Here is a 21599-nt window from a genome sequence, read left to right as displayed (position 1 = left end):
GGAGGGATACATGTTAGTGAAATACAGATGTAGTAAAAACACAGGGGAAATTCACATCTGGTTAGACCCTCAGTCTCAGTTTCCAAAAGTCCTGTGCCCAAGCCCATTCTCTTATATCCCAAGTGATATAAGGAACTAAGATAAATGTGGAAACAGTTAATTGTACATTGCTCATTTTTTGTCCTTTTGCAAACATAGTGGGCATGAAAAACAAGTCTCAAGTCTAACAGTTTGAGGCAGCTTTTGGCCTGTCTCTTTGGCCCGTTTGTTATTTTTTAAAAGGACTGTGGCATTTCCTGAAAATTCATTTCAGTTCCAAGACCAACTCAATCAAGAGTTTGCCTCCCCTAGGGACTTGTCCAAGAAAGGCTGCAATATCACAGTCAATATCTCAGGTGAGGAGGCACACATCACATCCTTTCTCTTGCAGGTGGTCTTTGAGAACAGAAGAGTCCTGCCTTTTCTGACAATCATGATTAGACTGTTTACACCACAGAAGATCAATGGTTCACTTAAAAATAATGGACAGCACTATAAATTGTTTCTTTAGACAGATCTGAAGCTCTCATCCCTTTAAAAAATAAGGCACTGAGTCATTCTTTGCAATTATCAAAACACTTGAGAAAATACCTATGAGATATGATTGGATTATACCACTGAAAGTGGTTGCCAACCTGAGAGTTGTGTGGCAGGAAATGTAGCCTTGGCTGATAGTGTGTTATATTGTAGTGAAATGCAATTGTGATCTACACTGTATCTTTTCTCCTTAAGTGACCTATCTTGGGGATGGACAATGTATAAATATTCTGTGTGAACCAATATCTGGACCATGACACATGAGGTAGGTGTGTCTCAGCCTTCTCCTTAATGCTATGGTCCTGATCTGAAATGGCCCTGGAAACTGCTATTTACCCTAGTTCAGTGGTTCTCAACCTTCCTAATGCCACAACTCTTTAATATAGTTCCTCTTGTTGTATATAAATTGGTTTTTTCCCAGGGTTTCTCAGTTCAGTTCTGCCTCTTGTCCCACCATGCCAAACTTGCTCTTTTCCGCTGCTCCAGACAGACAAACGCTGTATCCTGATCTACCCCGCAAGGCTGTTGTGTGGATGGCACACTCACGGCCCAGGTGCTTACCCTGCAACGACCCCTGTGAAAGAGTCATTTGACCCCAAAAGGGGTCCCAACCCCCCAGCTGAGAATCACTGCCCTAGCTGGGATAAATTTATTGACATGTAATAATGAGCACCATATTGGAAAGAGGCAGTGATGAGAAATGGCAATCTCCATGCTGAAACCTTATCACAGCCAACATAATGGAATGTGGTCATATTCAAGACCTACATGGGATTTGTACAATATGTATTTTCAACCAGACAGCCGAAGCCTCACACAAACCCACAATTTATGTATATCCTGAATTTATGTTGATTGGTTTTTAAAAGAATAAGATAAAGAGGCACACCAAAAACAACCATAGTATTATAAAGCATACTTATTATTTTAATTTACTGTTTAATACTAGAGGCATTCATTTAATACAATGCAAACATGGTATGGATTATGTACTGCACAATTTACTCAAACTAGGCCAGATTAAAAACAGTACAAATCATCTCAGCACTACTTACAAATCCTGCATTTCAAAGTTTCAGTATAAATCTGTGAAGTTTCAAACAGAAATTAACCTTGGGTAGAAAACTTTAGCCTGGCCTGGATAGCCAAGGCTAGCCTGATGTTGACAGATCCATGAAGCTAAGCAGGGTTGGCCCTGGCTAGTGTATGGATGAGATATTAGGAATACCAGGGTTGTGACATGGAGCCAAACAATTGCAAACCACCTCTGACTGGCTCTTCCCTTGAAAACGCAGAGGCGTTGCTGTAAGTCAGCTGTGACTTGATGGGGAAAAAAGAGAAAGAAAGAAAACTTTCTAGCTGACTTTAAAAACAAATTATTTCCCCCCCAGTGAAATTCATAAATATAAACAGATCCCTCATGCTGACATCAGATCTCCCTAGTTCTCATTTCACATCTTAGTCCTCCTGTTGCAGTTCCCTCATCCAAAATTAATATTTAAATGTCTATTCTTCCATTTGCCTATATCTACTAGCCCTTGCATCTATGGCTTAAACTCTTTCCCACTAAAAGGAAACAATTTCTGAGAGTCCCACTTGGGCATTCTTTCTATTAACACAAAACCTCTTTACCTCTATAGCCATCACATTGTGTTCACACAGAGCTATATTTTCCACAGTGTTCTTATATCATCAGTGGAAATAAATCTTCCAAATAATATTACAATAATGAGTAATATTGACTATTACATTGTTTTGAAATATGTTCTACCAGTGAGCTCAGTCTACAGAAGGGGTTGCAGAAGCAAAAGTTGATAGCCTATAGTCCAAACTGAAGCTGAAAATAGTTTTTAAAAGACTGGCACTGACTTTATACTCATACTGAAAATGGTTCAACAAGATTATATTCATTGCGGGCATAATTCATGCCGGACTATCAAGCAACAACATACTCTACAAGGAAGCTTGGTCAGGTATTCTTCTGCATCTTTTCCAGGTACTTTTGATTCAGGCGTAGAATTGTTTCTTGTATTTTGTTTGTGTGGAAGACCCACAAAGGGACAAAATGCAGGAAGACTGCCTTTAAAAGAAACAAAATCCCTAATTACATGGTTTTATAGCATTGGTTTTATAGCAATGAGAAATATTACCAGTGTTAAATTCATATATGTTCTCCTTAGGTTATAACATATTTCAGCTGTACAGTCAACCAAAACTTATAGGATTTCTCTGAAAACTCTCTTTGATGGCTTAAAAGTCAAATATACCTGGGTGCATGAGTTCTGGTTTACCAGCTTCTGCTGCTGAACTGTCAAAGTCATTGGGTCACACTCCTTCCCCTTTGTTTCTGTCTGCTTTGCTTTTGGGGGTAACCTCCTGCTCTAGTATCGGTATGATCATCTCTTTATATATTTATTTGGGATTTTGTTTTAATTTTGAAAACTACTCGGAGAAGATGGGCTTCAAGTCTGACTTGATGGACAGCCAATCAGTGCTACACACAATCCTATTCTTTGTTGCCTGACACAATATTAGCCAATTGGTTCTGTAGTTAATTGGCATCTGATAAAACAGAAAAAAGGTTTCCTACTAAACTTGACATGGGGCGAAGACAGTGCAAGAGAAACAACTGTAGTGATTTCCCTTCCATAATGGACTCACTGTTATCCAAGAATGTAATTGCAGATGCAATGACAAATTCTATTTCACAGCTCACGTCTGAATGATAATTCTCAGCATGGAAGACTTGTTCTTGTTTGCAAGAAGAAGGTATAATAAGTGGCATTAGAATTCTAAAGAGAGAGCATCTTTCTCATTCCAAGTAAGAAAAATAAATACACTACACTATTTTTGGCATTCAGATGTAGCCAAAGCAGTTTTTATCCCACCATTATAAAGATCTCTTGTGGCGCAGAGTGGTAAGGCAGCTGACATGCTGTCTGAAGCTCTGATCTTGAGGCTGGGAGTTCGATCCCAGCAGCCGGCTCAAGGTTGACTCAGCCTTCCATCCTTCCGAGGTCGGTAAAATGAGTACCCAGCTTGCTGGGAGGGTGAAACGGTAAAGGGAATGGCAAACCACCCTGTATTGAGTCTGCCAAGAAAATGCTAGAGGGTGTCACCCCAAGGTTCAGACACAGGGGATACCTTTACCTTTACCTTTATAAAGATCTCATTATGGCTTAATATCAATAACAGCTAAGGTTATAATAATTTTAGGTGTTAATTTGGCTATGTATACAAGTACAAAGAGTTAAGAAGAAACTGAACACATAGTTTAAGACTATAACAAAGAACATTTAGAGTCCTTTAATGATGCTGTTAGAAAGCCTTTTTCGTTTGATGAAATTTTACAAATGAATTACCAAGATTTCATGAGCTAAGCATCCATATGTTTCATCGCTGAGCCTGACATAATCCAAGGACTCTCTAACAAATGTTTTTGCTGACTTTGTGATTAGATTAGGCTTTGGGTTCTTGGTCATTGGAGTAGATACACCAAAAGGAGTCACTACCTGAAATGAGATCATCGTCATCATTAAGAACACCATCAAACAAGCAAATCTCTGAGAACTTCATAAACTACAGGATGTTTGTACCATGTTAAGAAGGAGCATATACTAATAAGCAGTAAACAACAGAGATTAAAGCTTCACATAATGAAGAGATAAGAATAAAGATAATGAAAACATCTGAGATAGCTCATTTCTATTCAGAGGATTTAAATTTTAGGTTTATTTCAAAGGCAGACAGAAATACATCACCTGTATAATAATTCCCTTTGTTTTATATTCCACTTCAAGAGCTTTGGAGAATGTGTATACAAAAGCCTAAATTGACAAAATAAAATACATTGTGTAAGGAGAAAATTATATTTCTTGTATTCTTATATACATGGCCATCAGACTTTATTACTGCAACATCAGACTTCATTCCCAGTTCCTTCATTCTTTCTCTCTTGAAATTATTTGGGATTTCTTGAGTCTTTCCTTCTTGACATTATCTCATTTGACAATTTTATTCCTGGATATTCTTCTTAGCAGGGATGCAAGAATAGTGCATGTAAGAATGTTGTTAATTTCACTTAATTAAGTTAATACAAATGAACAGGTACAGATGTTTGCTTTAGATCAAGGATTGCAGAGACAACCCGTCAACTGAAGATGAGTAGATCAAAGATTAGCAGAAGGTCACTTAGAAATGAACTAATCACTCTCCAAGCCATTAAAAGTAACTCTCTGCTTCCCGTGAAGCTGAAAACAATATATTATCCTTTCCTCTAAAGCTATCATAGCATCTTTTCTCCTCTTTAGACATACACCCATTTGCATCCTTCTTGTCTGTAGTCAAAATTATCAAAGATCCATGTTTGATTCTTCTTTGTTGAAAGGGGGACAGGGTAACCAGGATGTGGTGGCAACTGATGAGGAAAAGCCCCCCCCCCCAACCTTTTCAGAGGGAGTCTTATGAAGAGTGGTTCCCTTTTGAGAAAATGACTTTCCCCCAGTTTTTGATGGCAGTTTGACAGATGCTGAGGTGGAAGTGTTACAAGAACAAACATAGCAACAAATTGGATTTATATTGTCACACATGAAAGTTATAACAAGGTAACTTGTTACCTTGAGTCATGTCTGGTTCCATCACAAGACCTTTCTATGCAAGCCAATTCAGACATTACAATGTCCATATGTTCCCCTACATGGCCTTATGACTGATGTCTTCTGGTAGTTCACCACTGGTAATTTATTTAACAGGTATACAAGCTCAGCTCACTGAGGACAGTGGTTCATGAGGAGAAAGCAGTTACAGTTTCTCACTGTACCACATTTCCTGACTTAAAATGGGCCCAGTAGGTGTTATTTTCTCAACTGAGGGCTCTACATGTACTGATGAGGTACTTATAAATGTCCCTAACAGGGACATTTTTGGTCAGATAAACAACATGGGAGGGGGAACTAAATCTTCCCATTCCCACATAGTATGCTCCCCATCCAAACTGACAGGACGGAAACTTCAGCTTTTTCTCACACACACAAACACATAAACACACACACTAATTTCTAGTCCATATCAGTGTATATATAGAGAGAAATAACCATCAGTTTACTGTGTCATACAACCAATAAAATAAAATATAATTTGAAATACTTACTTTAGAAGCAGAATAGATAGTATATAATGGACAAGGAAAAGTGCCCACAGCAGAAGCAATGTTCAGAATAAGTCCCTTTTGCCTAGAAAAAAAGTATATATATATATATATATATATTTAGAGCAAGCTATCTTGGCATGATATTATTTGCACTGAAAAGGGAGTTTGGACATACCTATTTTTCCCTATGCTCAGGGGTTCCAGAGTAATGCTGGAATTGCAATCAGCAAGTAATTGGCGAAGTCAGCCTTGTAGGCTGAGTACCTGGGCTGTACCTGTGCACTCAGTAGTGATATCAAGTGGTCACTGGTGAGGTTACAAAGGAAAAACCCCAAGTACATGCTATGAGAATTCCTTTGTTTATGTTGGGCTCCTGCCCACTTCCTCCTTCAGGAAGAGAAGCATTTTCTCTACTAATAAATTATCAAAGTTGGAAAGCTTCTTTCAGAAAATCTAGATTTCACTTCAAGCAAGAGTTTTACCTTGATACCATCTGTTTCATAATTATCTGTGTCATCTAAAAAAAGGAAAAAAGCATATTTGAACTTGTAACAATGTACATGTTTAGAGACAAGGTGTCGAACAAAAATGGCTACTTATTCAAAGCATTCCGTTGCCATTGTGAAGTTGTTCCAATGCAAATAAAGATGGCTGGGTAGTGAGATTGGTCAGTTGGGCTTTGACCCTGCTGAACAGTTAGAAGAAGAGGTCAGCAATACCTGAGAGCTATTCCCAAGCATGCCTGCCAGGGGAGTTTCTCAAGCTTATAAGTTGGTACACTTAATTGGAAGAAAAATGTAGTAAAATGGCTTCCTCAGACTTCCTCTTTTCCTGCACTTCCTTTATGTAGCATTTTCTGTCATTACCAGGTGGGTTAGGCTAAGCAAAATATGACCATCCCAAAGCTACCCTGTCAAAGATGTCTCAAAGCTTTGCCATCATACCCTTATTCCTGTTTCTCACTATTGCTCTGGCCTCCACCTGAGAAACCCAAGAAGATAACCCTTCTTACCGACAGTTGCCAACAAGCCTGAATACAAAAGTCCTATCCCTGTAGAGCAGTGGTCTCCAACCTTTTTATCATCGGGGACCGGTCAACGCTTGACAATTTTATTGAGGCCCAGGGGGGTAGTTTTTTGCTGAGGGACATCGCTGCCTGAGCCCCTTGCTTTCCCGCTGGTTCCACTTGCTTTCCCACCAGTGCCCTTGACTTCCCACTGCCCACTGGAAGGCACTGCCAGCAGCAGCTGTGCAGTGCCACACCAAGGGGGAGCCCCAGCCATGGTGGCCGTTGGAGAGCACCAAAGGTGAGGAGGACGAGGAGGAACTGCGGCCCAGTACCGACTGATCTACGGACCGGTCCCGGTCCCCGGACCGGGGGTTGGGGACCACTGCGGTAGAGGGTTAATGTGTGAAAATCGACAGTTGAAGCTTTTTGTGGAATGGAGTCAAATAACATCACCTGGTAAATAACATCTCATCTGATAAAAGGTCAAAACATTTTTCTCCAGGCCAGTCAGCAATCCTATCCCTGCATTTCTTCTTCCTTGAAAATTAACGCAGTAAACCACCCACATCCTATAGGATTTCCTGAACTCTGATGAGATTTCTGCCTCTCTACTTCATGTTGTCAGAACAACCAGAAATGGCCGTTGAACTTTTATGAGAAAGAAAATAGGCAGGCAAGTAGTTGCCTGTGCTAGCTGCTTCAGGTTGCCTCATTAGAGAGCTGGCCCTGCACACAGTGAGCTTCATGGCTGGGTGGAGATTTGGACTTGGGTCTCCTTAGGCCCAAGGCCCAAGATCCTGACTATTAGGTCACACTGGATCATACCATTAACATATCAGTTCTTCCATCCAGGAAAATTCCTGAGTAAATGATAGTTAGAGAAACTTGTTCTGACAACTTTTCTCCTACTTGGGAATGCTATTGTAAGTTAGACCCTGACCCCCAGCAGCATGAAGATTTACTCATTTTTTTGGCTCAAAGTTGTAAATTTTATTGATGTTACATGTGATATCATTTCACCACATGGTGCATCTAAGAAAATGGACAAGAGCTGGTAGCCAGGAATGATTGAGGAGAGAAAAACTACCTCAAAATCCATGTTTCTCTGAGAACATTATGTGGAAGAAGAAATGGAAGATGAACATTTGTTGAAGAACTGAGGGAAAGCACATTAAATAAAGTATTTGCATTTATAAAGAATACTGATTTTAAAAACTCTCAAACCAAAATACACATGTAGAAGTAACAAGTTACAGTCAAATCATTTTACATTTCTATCTCTATTGTTTCTTTGTGAGCAGAATTTAATATCATTTAAACCAGCAGCTGTCAGAATCTGTTTAGATAAACCTGGCATTTGGAAAATTCTACATTCTTAAGACTTCCAAGAGTCCTTTTGTGACTCAGTGTGAACCAGAGTTTAGTTAGGCAAACATCCTAATGTCCTGTAGTAGCTCAAAGAGATTATAAAGACCCTCTGTGTCATGTTTAAAGAGATACTGGCTGTGGATGCGATGAACTTCAAATTATGCTGTATCAATTCAAGTTAACCTGCTATCCCAAACATATTCTAATTGGCAATGTTCACCAGTTTCCTCCTTCCCATTGCAGATCCACTCCCCCCAACATTCTTTCCAATGGTCCTGTATCCCCTAGGACAGGGGTAGTCAACCTGTGGTCCTCCAGATGTCCATGGACTACAATTCCCATGAGACCCTGCCAGCAAACTCTGGCAGGGGCTCATGGGAATTGTAGTCCATGGACATCTGGAGGACCACAGGTTGACTACCCCTGCCCTAGGAGATAACTTTGTGAAGATGATTTTGCTGTAGTGGGAGAGGAAGGAAAGTTCTGTTCCACTGTTATAAAATTTAGTGTGACTTTAATATGTCCTCCAAGATACTTTTTATTTATATATAAATTAGCTATGATCAGACAGACTTTTTTTGTTAGGAAAAATGTCTTTCTCTTGGAATGCTTTGTTTGTGGAATACTTCAGACCCACAAAGTAGATTTAAGCAGGCTGTTACCCAAATTGCTGGGAAATTATGAATATAGCAAGAGGCGGGGGTAACACAGGATCTTTAACTACCAATTTTTACAGGGTCCTTTCTCTGGAAGAAACCCTTCTTAAATGAAGAAGACAATTAAGCTTACACTCAGGGGATTTATTTGGGGAAAATATTGGGATACACTCAAAACACATACAGAAGCAAATACATACATACACTAAGTTCTACAGGGGGACAAGTTACACTAAGTTCTACAGGGAGACAAGTTCAAGATACTCCACCTTTCTTGGATCCAAGCAGCCAAGACACAGGGTTGACGACATCTGGGGGTGGACAGGACGCCGGGTGTGGAGGGAACAGCAACACACACATACGCACAGTGTCCGCAAGGCTTGATATAATGTTTGAAATTCCCGGGCCAGCCCCAGGGACTGCCCACTAGGAGGTCCGTGATTGATGATTGGTCTCTGATAATATGAGTACCTGATAGGTGAGTTTGAACTGTGAAGTCACTAGAGTGGGAGGTATGGAGTAATCTCATCAAGTGGAACAATACCTTGGCTAGGTGTAATGTGTCGCTAACGGCCCTGTCTTTGTTTTATCAGGAAGGACTGGGGGAAGACATTTGGGGATAAGAAATGCTGCTAGGCAGAAATTACACTTGGCAAGAGAGACAAAAGAAGTTGCAGTTAGTACCTGGAAGGGATGTTCCTTTCCTGTAGATCGTCTAATGGTCTTTGGCTGGGGGGGGGGGTGATTTAGATAACATGCACATTTAGCTCAGTTAGTTGGGCAAGGCGGAAATGTAAGATAAGGGTCTAGTCCAGCTCAGACCAGATGGCCTGGCTTTTCTAGGCAAGGGAAGAAATCTAGTGAAGCCCAAACAAGATGAAGACCTGGCCTGGCTTCCTAGGTTTCTTAAGGGGACCAACTGATTCCATAGTCAGTCTCTGCCAGGCTGGTTTCTGTGTGTACCAACCTGCTCAGAGTCCAGTCATGGACTCTGTGTGTGAGGCACCCTTCCATTATGGGCTACCTTTAGGGTAACAAGGTAGCTGTACTGGGCTGAAGCAGCAGAACAAAGTTTGTGTTTGTGGCACCTTTAACACAAAGAACGCTTTATTCAAGGTGTAAGCTATCATATACCTTGAATAAAACTTTGTTGTTCTTCAAACACAAGGAATATCTTCATTTTCAAATATCGTTTTTGTGTGTGGTACATACCTTAGAGACTGAAATCATATTACAGTTGATGAGATCCTGTTATGAATAAAAAGCAGAAGGGTTGCATACATAGTGAAGCCAAGATTCTGCTTCATGTAAGCTTGATGATGATGTAGGAGAATGTGTTGCAATGCAGTCTGTGGTATGTAAGCAGACGGACAAAGGTAAATACTGATGGAGCTGCCCTACCATTAGGCAGGCTGTAACAGTCCAGCTCCAATAAGTGTTTAGGCCTTAGAACAAGCTTTCTCAACCAGAATTTTGTGAAACCCTGGGGTTTCTTGATGGCCCTGGAAGGGTTTCCCGAATGGGTGGGAGTTTTTTATATATTTTTAAAAATTGTTAAACATTTATTGGGTTATATGATCATATATGATCATGTTGGCCCACTCACTGCTTCCAAAATGGCCAGTGATGGGTGGGCCTGGAGGGGGTGAGAAGGGAAAGGGCCCTGGGTGTGCATGTACACAGCTATGAATGATCGCCTCACTTCTGGGGTTTCTCAAAGCCTGAAGAATGTTTCAGGGGCTTCTCAATGGTAAAAAATTTGAGAAAGGCTGCCTAGTGTGACGATGCAGAGGCAGGCAATGGCAAACCATCTTCACATGCCTCTTGCCTGGATTCCTGACAATCCCACAATTGTGGCTACACTACATGCACACTGTACAATAAATAAATAATCAAGTGAAACTTAATCAGAAAGCTATGGATTGTGTACCTAATTTTAACAGGTTGTTTAGAAAATGGCTGGACTCTTACTTATTTAGGTAGGTATTTCATATGAAAGGGAAGTGTAGTATACTATTATATATCAATCTTTACCTCATCTTTCTTAGACCCATCAAGGAAACAACAAGGATAGGTGTTATGAAGCATTCCAACATTGTTAACTAATAAAAGGAAACACAATCAGTATCACAATTAGATGATATAACTACTTAAAACCAGGCTGTTTATTTTACATCAGACAGGTCTAGCTTCAGATCAGTCAAGAATCATGATGAAATTCTGTTTGATGAAACACAAAGTCAACAAACTTGAGTTGAGGCAATTTCCCTCAGTGATTTGTGTGGATAATGGACCTCCCTCAAAGTCCTTGGCATGTTTCTACCATGGTCCAACTGTTGACCAAAATGAGTTAATTTTTGGGGTAAGCTAAACGTTTAGGTCTTGGATTGATTTGTGGATTGATTTAATAGTTCATAAAACTGAGGACTCATTCAGTCAACTGTTTGAGTTCAAGCATCTGAGTTTTTAATTCAGTATCTGTAATCTGCCATTAAGAACATAAGAAGAACCCTGATGGATCAGACTACTGATCCATCTACTCCAGCATCCTGTCTCACGCAGTAGCCAACAGCAGAGCATAAAGGCTGAGGCCTTCTCTTAATGTTGCCTCCTGCCACTGGGACTGAGGGGTTGACTACCTGGAATGTAGACACCATGGCTAATAGCCACTGATATACCTATCTTCCATGAATCTATCTAATCCCCCTTTAAAGTAGTCTATGGCTGTAGGCATCAAGGCATTGTCTGGCAGCATTGTCTGTTACAGAGTAAACTAAATGATTTATGTTTTGTTAATCCAAATTTGAGCTTTCTGAATTTATTTGAGAACAAGAAGTCCTTGAGATTTCCCTAGTTCAAAGCATTGGTGTGAACTGCTTTTAATCAGACATGGAATTTTAAAATGCCTTTCACTGCTTACATCTGCCTAGAGTATTTTGCACATATAAAATAATTCACAGTTATGGCTTCCTGATAAATTACAGTAATTTCAAAAATTATATGCAAAGAGACGTTTGTCATTGCTATCTAAAAGACACCTCTGAAAAGTGTTCTTGAATAACTTACCCAAAATTCCAATTTCTAAACCTTGAAGTCGTTCTTCAATATCATAATATATGTCATTTTTAGTGAAATCAGCTTGTATAATTTTCACATTTCTTCCTGTGGCTTTCTCTGTGTTTGGAGAAAGAAAAACAGTACATGTATGCCACTGCACCACTGCAGGAGTTTTTGCACTGAATTCTAGCGAGCACACATTTTGTATGGAAGACAAGTTTGCCTTGTTGCAAGGAGAAAAAACCCTCAAAGTCCAGCAACTAAATAATATTTAAAAATACAAATAAAAAGGTATACATAGAGGGAATAACATTTCAGACATGCATCTATAAGCATACAGTGGGACATATTTGGGAATATCTGTTATATGCCCTCACATTATGTCTCAATGAAAATAGTGTCAGAGCCTTTGATAGAGGCCTTAAATAAAGATACCACATGTTTTTAAAAGGCTTACCAATTTCAGAGGCTACCTTTTTCAACTTTTCAAGTGTTCTGCCGATCAGAACAGTATTTAATCCCCGGTTGGCCAGCTAGAAAACCAAGTTTCAAACAGATGACATTGAAAAATACATAGAACTATAACAATAAATAAATAAAGTTTGCAGACAGCTGAGTTAAAGACATTTTCATATAAACTCCTAATCACTAAAAGAAATTGACCAACTTGCAGGACTAACTTGTTTCTGTATTTGTTCTAAATTTGTAAAGCACAGTTGAAATTGGCTAGACAATATGAGATTGAAGCAGCTGGGAAATTCTGACTCCTAGTGGCAAGAGCTGGGAAATCCTGATGAAGGTCTCTAGGTCTTGGGTATTGCGTTCTGCTCCCTCCTCTGTTATTCTAGTGAATTCTTCTATAGCATGCCCATGTTAAAAAGTTGCTTCCATATAAGTGTCTCTTCACTGGAAGCATCTCTTAAGTCTTCCAGGGAAATGTCTTAAGCTAAAAATCATGATGGACGATTCCATGGTAGACTATACTACCAGACTAAAATTCCATGATTGCCATGCCTGTAAGTTGGGGCACGATTGCCTCATTCATTAAGAGACAGACTGCCAGAAGCAGGTGCTTTGCAGAAGATACCCCTGTCCTGGATGGCATGATCAACAGGCATGATCATCTGTGTGCCTTTCATGTTAGAGGTCACCTTATTAAATGGCTGTGGGCATATGCTGTCTGTGCCTCAGTGCCCATATTTGCAAGATGGAGCCAATAACAATGGGCTATTGTACTGAGCACCCTGCCAACAAAAGTGTGTCTAGTCAAGGCTATGGTCTTCCCAGTTGCAATGTATGGCTGTGAAAGTTGGACCATTAGGAAGGCCGAGTGTCAAAGAATTGAGGCTTTTGAACTCTGGTGCTGGAGAAGACTCTTGCGAGTCCCTTGGACTGCAAGGCGAACAAACCGGTCAGTCCTAGAGGAGATCAGCCCAGACTGCTCCTTAGAAAGCCAGATCTTGAAGATGAAACTGAAATACTTTGGCCACCTCATGAGAAGGAAGGACTCCCTGGAGAAGAGCCTAATGCTGGGAGCGATTGAGGGCAAAAGAAGAAGGGGACGACAGAGAATGAGGTGGCTGGATGGAGTCACTGAAGCAGTCGGTGCAAACTTAAATGGACTTCGGGGAATGGTAAAGGACAGGAAAGCCTGGAGGATCATTGTCCATGGGGTCACGATGGGTTGGACATGACTTCGCACCTAACAACAACAACAACAACATTGTACTGAGATGTTTTCAGAAAAAATTAAAAAGCCCTCTATACACTTTGAAGCACTACACAGATGATAAATAGTATATTATTTCCACATGCATTGCATATATGGTTATCTTACCTCAAAAGAATAGGCTTTTCCAATCCCATCCCCTGCTCCTGTGATCACTAAAGGAGGAAAAGGCAGCTTTGTTTTTTCCTTGCAATTGTTCAGGATTTTTTTGGATCCTGAGTATTCAGAGTGTTTTGAAAAGCTACACAATATATAATTTGGGGTAAAACTAACATTAAATAATTCACTTTCAATTATTCATGAACCCGCCTTGAGTCTTCAGAGGAGGACAGGCTATACATTTGATTTATTATTATTATAGTAATAACAACAACAACGATAACAACTAACCCAGTAGACAGAAAGAGGAAAATATATTACAGCACAGCTCTATAGACACCAATGAATTTATTCTCAAATAAGTATTTGTCCTTTGTGAGATCTACTTTCAGGTAAGGAAATGAATCTATCTATCTATCTATCTATCTATCTATCTATCTATCTATCTATCTATCTATCTATCTATCTATCTATCTATCTATCTATCTATCTATGAAGATAGATGTTTTTTTATACTCTACTTTAAACTACCAGAAGGAGTCCCAAACTAGTTTACAAACACTTTTCCCTTCCTCTTCTCACAACAGATACCCTTTGAAGTAGATAGGGTCGAGAGAGCTTTAAGAAAACTGCTCTGTGATAAGAGGTCTTAGAGAACTGTGACTACTCTAAGTTCACCCAGCTGGCTGCATGTGGAGGAGTGGAGAATCAAACCCAGTTCTCCAGATTGCAGTCTGCTGCTCTTTAACCACGGCACCACGCTGGCTTTGATGAGGTGCTATAAAATAAGAACAATTTATAATCGTATTGTATTTTTAATTTGTTTTTCATTTCAGTTTGTGTTCATCTGACTTTTAGAAGACCCATTTTAAACTGAAATCTGAACTGATTACGCCTCAGCCATGTCTATGCATTAAGTGGGCAATCCTGGAAATGTATAACTGCTTAGGATTGCATTGCCAATCTCTTAAAATTGAACCCACAATCTTGTAAAAAATGGCTTAATAACCCACTTTTTAAACTTGAAGGATTTTGGATGTAGTCTGAAGAGAGGGGAAGAGCTAAGAGATAGAATGGAAAAAATGCAAGTTCTACACATGCCTAAAATAAGATTTCTGAATTGCAGAAAGGGACTTAATGGACCAGCAGAAAGGAGAGGGCCATTGCACCTTAAAGGCCATGGAAGCAGTTAAAGCTTTCTGGAACATTTGTGCTGTGTTAAGGGAGCTGGAAGAATTTTTAGAAGACAAATAAAGAGAAACATGTCCTTTGGAGCAAATTAAAATGATACCACATTAATGAATTCAAACTATAGGACTATAGTGTGTTTTAGGAGCAGAGAATGGCAGAAGGTCGAATATCTTCTCTAATATAACAGTGCTCAGGACAGTTAAGTTCCATAAGTGCCAGAAATCTGTATCCAATGAACAGAGGCTTTTCATAATAGCAAATTTCTCCTGCATTTTCAATACATTACTAGAACTAAAGCATATCAACAAAAGTAATGTTCGTTTCTGAAAGATGGAGAAGTTCATATCATATTAGATTTGATATTACATTCAAAAACAGTAGCCCACTATCATGCCTGTTCAAATTTATTTTCCATTTTAAATACTGTATAGCCTTGTCACACAATCTGGTTTAAAAGAAAAACACATACAAGTGAGAGAAAAATTTTACATGCTTTGCAACAGAAGAGGAAATGAGCATTGACTGATAGACTAGTAATGTCTTAGCCAACCTCCACAACAGAAATGTGAGGAAAGTTTGTTTACCTGCCCATTCTCCCATTGCCTGAAAAAAAGACTGAGGCACTGGACTCCATGTACGTGGAAAGAAATATTTCAAAAACCAAATACAGTTCACCAGACAAACCAAACAACTGACAGCCCCTATGAAAGTGAAGAGCCAATTCTGGAGTTCTTCCATGACAAACCAATACCGCAAGCGTGGACAAGATATTGCTACTTTCTCTTTTCTTATGGGCTGCTACTCTGAGTTCTGGCAAAAAAGAGAGCAAACAGTGTGTCTAATCAAAGCCCTTGAATCACGTGGGGTATTCCCCCCACCCCCATGGAAGTTATTACAGAATAACTTTCTCAACCCAGATATGTAAACTACAGGATCCAACCAACCCAAGCCAAAACATCTAAAGCTAAGCAGACAAATATGTCATCATTCTTCAAAAAATGACATGAGATAAAAATTAAAAATTGGATTTGTTTAAATGTCTATGAAGGGTTTTTTTCCTGGCAAGCACCTGCTTTTAGCATGGATAGGATTTTTTGCTTGTTTGTGAATGTTTGGTCCCTACTGGTTCCCTGAATCAGCACTGGACCTGAAACAAAATGTAAGAATATTTCCAGCCAATGCTTAGAGAATTCATTGACAGAATAGGATAATATCATTGACACTGCTGAATTGGCTGTTGTCTGTGTGGTAGACAACGTTTACGTTAACTGGCTGCGGTTTTCTCCTCTGTATGCAGGCAGATTCTCTTTGGATACAAAATTCTTTATAAGAAGGTAGAGGTAAGTATTCAGTGCCTATGGAGGCTGGGGCCTCCTAAGGTGGAACTCATCTCCATGTAGGTCCATTGTAAGTCATCCCACAGACTCCAGTTTTAGGCTGCCACCTCTGCTAGAAACAGCAAATACCATCAGTTTTCTGGAAAGCAAATGTATAGTATAAGATGGAACTGATATAACTCCACTGACAATGGAGACAATTATTTTAAGAGAACAGAAAGCAGCTTGAACAAAGGTTTCAGGTGAATAGTCTTGGTAGCCTGTAGTAGTAGAGAAAAATGCAGATCTAGTAGCACCATAGAGACCAGCTACATTTTCCAGGGCATAAACTGGTCTTTGTGGTGTACCTGATGAAGCGAGCTCATGAAAGTTTGTACCCTGGGATGCATTATGTATTGTGTATGTGTGTGCCAAGAAGGATCGTCTGGTAGGTAGGCAAGGGACGTATGGAGTTGGTTTGCCATTTCCTGCCTCCCCATCATGATCCTTAGTGTTCTAAACACTTGGAGGTCTTCCATCCAAATACTAACCAGGGTCAACTCTGCTTAGCTTCTGAGATGATGGTATGGAAGTAACTTCCATTTCATGATATCATATCTGAGGAAGTGTGCATGCACATGAAAGCTCATACCCTGAGTAAAAATTTGTTGGTCTTAAAGGTGCCACTGGACTCTAAATTTGTTCTGCTGCTTCAGTAACCAACATGGTTACTGACCTGAATCTGCTTTCCAGTGGTTTCTTTCCATCCCCATAAATGGTTCGCCACATTCTTAAAGTATGTAAATATTTACAGTTTGTGGCTTACAGATCTGAGGCATCTTCTTCTGTTTTATCTGACTGCCCAACAATGGTCATTGATGGGAAGGGCAAGTGAACTGTCCAAATTGATATAATGTGCACACATTTATTTCCATACCACATCATGGGAAGTGTAGTTTTAAAAAAATTCCCCTGTAAGTAATTTAAATTAGCGATCCCCAACCTGTGGGCCGCTGACCACATGTGATCCTTCGACTGATTGGAGGTGGGCCCCGAAGGACGCCTTCTCCTCCACCCCCGGCCCTTTACTTCATCCCCCCCAGCCCTTTACAACACACTTCATTGTTGTGGCGTGTCTGTATCTTATTTTGAAGGGATGTTTAAACATTACCATAGCGATCAGAGAGCGTTAGGGCAGTGGTTAAGAGTAGAGGAGTAAACTACCCCCGCCCCCACCGGGCCTCAGTAAAAGGCGTTGAGTGGTCCCCGGTGATAAAAAGGTTGGGGACCACTGATTTAAATGACTGTGCACGTGTAAGGAGAATACCTAAAAAGTAGATCACTTTAATAATCATGACCCCCAAATAGAAATGTCCAGGCATTCACTTACAGTTTGGTGTAGTGGTTAGGAGAGCAGACTTCTAATCTGGCAAGCTGGGTTTTATTCCCCACTCCTCCTCCACATGCAGCCAGCTGGGTGACCTTGGGCTCCCCACAGCACTGATAAAGCTGTTCTGACTGAGCAGTGGTATCAGGGCTCTCTCAGCCTCACCTACCTCACAGAGTGTCTGTTGTGGGGAGAGGAAAGGGAAGGTGACTGGAAGCCACTTTGAGACTTTGAGATAGAGAAAAGTGGCATATAAGAACCAACTCTTCTTCTGTCTGTCATCACACTCATGCAAAGAGTAAATACTCATGTAAATACTTTCAACCAAAATTTCAGTTGAGGAAATGAGGCATGGGGCAGTTATGAGATCCACCCACAACATATATGCAGCGCTTTAAACCAAGCAAAGAATGTGGACTTCACTGATGAAAGAGATAGTGATTGCCACAATTCATGGAAGACAGGTCTAGGGGGGGGGGGGTGATAACTACAGTGACTAAAGGGAACCTCCACATTTTGAGAAAGTAACTCTCAGAACCACAGTGCCAAGAGACAATCTTGGAGGAATATCTCAGCCTCTGTGCCCTGCTGTTGGCCCTCCAGAGGAATTGGCTACTGTCAGAGAGAGAAAGAATGCTGGACTAGATGGACCACTGGTCTGATCCAGCAGGGCCCTTATGTACATTGTTGTTAGAATAAACTCTTTTGCAGGTTTCATTATTTCCCCCCCCCTCCTGCCAGACTTCCTAGTGTAGGCTATGAAGTCAGGAATCCTGCATTCTAATCACTCATTATTTCCTTTTAGAGCACCCTGAATCTATTGCCCATCAACTTCATTGGATGAGGAAACTGTGAGAGGGAGAAAAAGTTCTGTTTATTCAACCTTTCTACCCTGCACATAATTTATAGCCCTCTATCATATCCCCTTGCCCTAATAATCTTTGCTCCAGATTTTTCAGCCTTTCCTTATAAGGAAAGGTCTCCTAACCCCCTAATCATCCTGGTTGCCCTGCAATGTCATTTTGAGATACAGTGACCAGAGCTGCACGTGAGGCCACATCATAGATCTGTACAGGGACATTATATTTGGTTGTTTTGCTTTCAATGCCTTTTAAAATAATTCCCAGTGCAAAACTGTATGAAAAATATGCTAAAGCATTTAAGCAGGGATGCCAGCTTTGAGGTGTGACCTGGGGATCTCCCAGAGTTGCAGCTCCTTTCCAGACTACAGTTCCCCTGGAGAAAATGGCTGCTTTGATAGGAGAACTCTATGGCAGGGGTAGTCAAACTGCGGCCCTCCAGATGTCCAAGGACTACAATTCCCACAAGCTGCTGCCAGCAAATGCTGGCAGGGGCTTCTGGGAATTGTAGTCCATGGACATCTGGAGGGCCGCAGTTTGACTACCCCTGCTCTATGGCATTGTACCCCACTAAGGTCTCCATCCCCAAACCTCTACGAGTTTTTCAATCAGGATGTGGCAATCCTCCCCCTCCAGAGGAGACCTTGGGAGCCTCTCTGTTGCTTTTCACCAGAATTACTGCAATAGTGAAGTTCCAAATAATTCACAGAACCTACCATTTGTCACAGCATCATCTTTTATTTGCAGAATTATGTGAACTGAGCCAAGCTGAGAATATTTAATAAAACACTTCTTAAAAAATGGCATGAATTAGTATCTTCTGAGAATGCAGACGTAAGTATTGTTATATGTCCCCTTTTAAAAAAGAAGTTATATGTTAAGCTATGTCCAGCCGTTCCCCTGCCCCCTGATCTTTCACCAAGATGTGTTCCTTTTGATTTCTGTAGTATTATTGCCTTTCAGTTTCAGATTGCCTCTCGTTGTCTCAGTGTGGTGATACTTTCTTTGTATTTGATGATGGTGATACATGCATTAGCAAGCTGCAGAGGGAAACTTCAGCTGATGGTTCAGCCATCACTTTTATACTAATCCACCCCAATCAAATTCCCTCTGTCTAACTCTTTAGAGGTAGGAAAAAGCAAATGCAGACTCTCCTTTCTCATAAGCATCAGTCTCTCTCTGGTGCAAAGAGATAATAAAGTGCAGAGAGATCTTTGGTTGTCTTGCCTTCATAAAATTCATCACAGGCTCACAATTTTTTATAGGTCAGAATCTAAGATGACCAGATTTTAACATTGGTAAAGCGGGACACCATTGACTGGTGTGTGTGTGTGTGGGGGGGGGGGGGGGGGTTCTTGATTAATCTGGTCACCTTATCAGGATCCAAATAATGGGACAGCTGGTTTAGCAACTATCTAAGAAGACATATTAAACAGCAATCCCATCCCCCCAGCACATGATCTTGCAAGGGTACCTTTTATTGCTGCCTACCTACAAGCTTTCTCTGTAGCTACTCCAGCCCTGGGGAACAGCCTTCCAGAAGAGAAGTCTTATATGCATGCCATTTATAAAGTTTCTGCCACCTCTTTTAATCATATAATGTTTTTAAACTTTTATCATTTATACGGTTCTTAATCTTACTCACTTTTCATCTCAGATGCCTGGGAGACAAACACACCTGTAAATGGTTTAAATTAATAAATGGCAAACTTCTAATAAAGAGGCAACTTTATTGCCTCTTTAGGCAAATAAAGAGGCAAATAAAGAGGCAAATAAAGAGGCAGCAGAAACTAAAAACAAACAAGCAAAAACCACTGGTCATTCCGAGATCCTCAGATGCACTTAATAATTGGTTCCTAGCCATAGACCACATTTTAGAAATGTTGTAAATACTTTCAGGTAATAAACTTCACACTGCAGGGAGAAAATATGAAGGAAACTTGGATGAAGCTTAGGCATTCCACAATTAGGGATGCATCTGTCCATTAGTCGCCAATTCTGACATATTTATTTCCTTCATGATGTTTTTCCCCCAGAGTTGAACCCAAACAAATGATAACCTTATAAACTTAGCTTGTTATTCCTATAAGGTTATTGAAGTCTGTTAAATATGCTTATTCTGTGTTCTAATTTATTACTTACTCTCAGCCTATATATGTGGACTTGTAATTCCCATTTCAATGTAACTGAGGAAATGTGCATACACATGAAAGCTAACACTGTGAAAAAAAGACTTTATTGGTCTTAGAGGTGCTACCCAACTCACTTTGATCTACTGCTTCAGACAAACAGGGCTACCCACCAGGCTATCACATCAGTTTGTACACATTGGCTTTCATCACTGAATTCTCTAGTACATAAATATTTTAAAATATATTGTATTGAAACTAGATATGGATGAAGTAGATCTATGGTAGTTTTGTATGTCAGTAATTTTATTCTTACTAACGTATATTCCAGGATATATTGAGGCCCTTGCTTCCAAGAAGGGATAACACCAGAGAAAGGTGAGAACTAGACCACAGCCTATAAGTGAATCGTAAACTGTTGGCAATCACTTTGCACTATGGCCTACACTGAAAGAAGACAGGTGAATTGTTTTATGCATTTTGAGATTTAAAAACCCATAAAGACATGTGAGAATTCCCATGCAGAAGGAAGTACTTATGCATGAGCATACTGTGCTCTTCAGAATCTAACCTACAGCAAAAGCCCAAATGACAAGATGTGTATAGGAGAAGCTACGGGGTCAGTACCCAACTAGGTCTTCCAAGACCAAGGGAGCCACACTACACATTTAAAGTATTTTCCACTGATGACAGCTACTACACTGAATGCCAGAGATTACATCTGTCATCTGTTCACTCTTACCTCATCCTTGCCCAGAGCACAAGACTTTCCTTGCTCCATATCTTACACTAAACAATATTAACCAGAATAGAGTTTTAGTGAAATCTTACTGAACAGATGAGTTCACAGTAGCCATTTCCTTCTTGGTAAACCACAGTATATCTCTTATGTCTACACCATTCCACATCACTAGACAGGAATGTCCTGGACTTGTGCAATCATCACCACCATATAGTGCGTGGCTTTAAGACCATCACACAGCACTCATTCTTATATGGCTTTTCATGTTCCCTTGGCTATTCATTGCTTTCTCTCAACTAACCCAGAGGTAGAGGTTTGGATACTCTTAACA

At 40.2% G+C, this 21599-nt stretch overlaps 1 protein-coding gene across 2 annotated transcripts; it reads right to left on the bottom strand.

Moving 5' to 3' along the window:
• Positions 1 to 1495: 1495 nt before the first annotated feature.
• HSD17B3 (hydroxysteroid 17-beta dehydrogenase 3) lies at positions 1496 to 16066 on the bottom strand. Of its 2 annotated transcripts, none has more exons than XM_077344560.1 (11): positions 15419 to 16066; positions 13653 to 13699; positions 12273 to 12348; positions 11825 to 11932; positions 10793 to 10860; positions 9971 to 10006; positions 6208 to 6242; positions 5726 to 5807; positions 4338 to 4403; positions 3939 to 4088; positions 1496 to 2652 (listed from the first exon to the last, which is right to left on the bottom strand). In XM_077344560.1, the coding sequence occupies exons 1-11, from the start codon at positions 15570 to 15572 to the stop codon at positions 2584 to 2586; spliced, it is 891 nt and encodes a 296-aa protein (XP_077200675.1). In that variant the 5' UTR covers positions 15573 to 16066; the 3' UTR covers positions 1496 to 2583. The 2 variants fall into 2 exon arrangements, with proteins under 2 accessions (XP_077200675.1, XP_077200674.1); XM_077344559.1 differs by having other exon boundaries at positions 1496 to 2656; positions 15419 to 16062.
• Positions 16067 to 21599: the final 5533 nt, after the last annotated feature.

This window comes from Paroedura picta, chromosome 7 (assembly GCF_049243985.1).
Source record: "Paroedura picta isolate Pp20150507F chromosome 7, Ppicta_v3.0, whole genome shotgun sequence".
NCBI classification, from domain to species: Eukaryota; Metazoa; Chordata; class Lepidosauria; order Squamata; family Gekkonidae; genus Paroedura; species Paroedura picta.
This window is presented reverse-complemented; position numbering and strand designations above follow the sequence as displayed.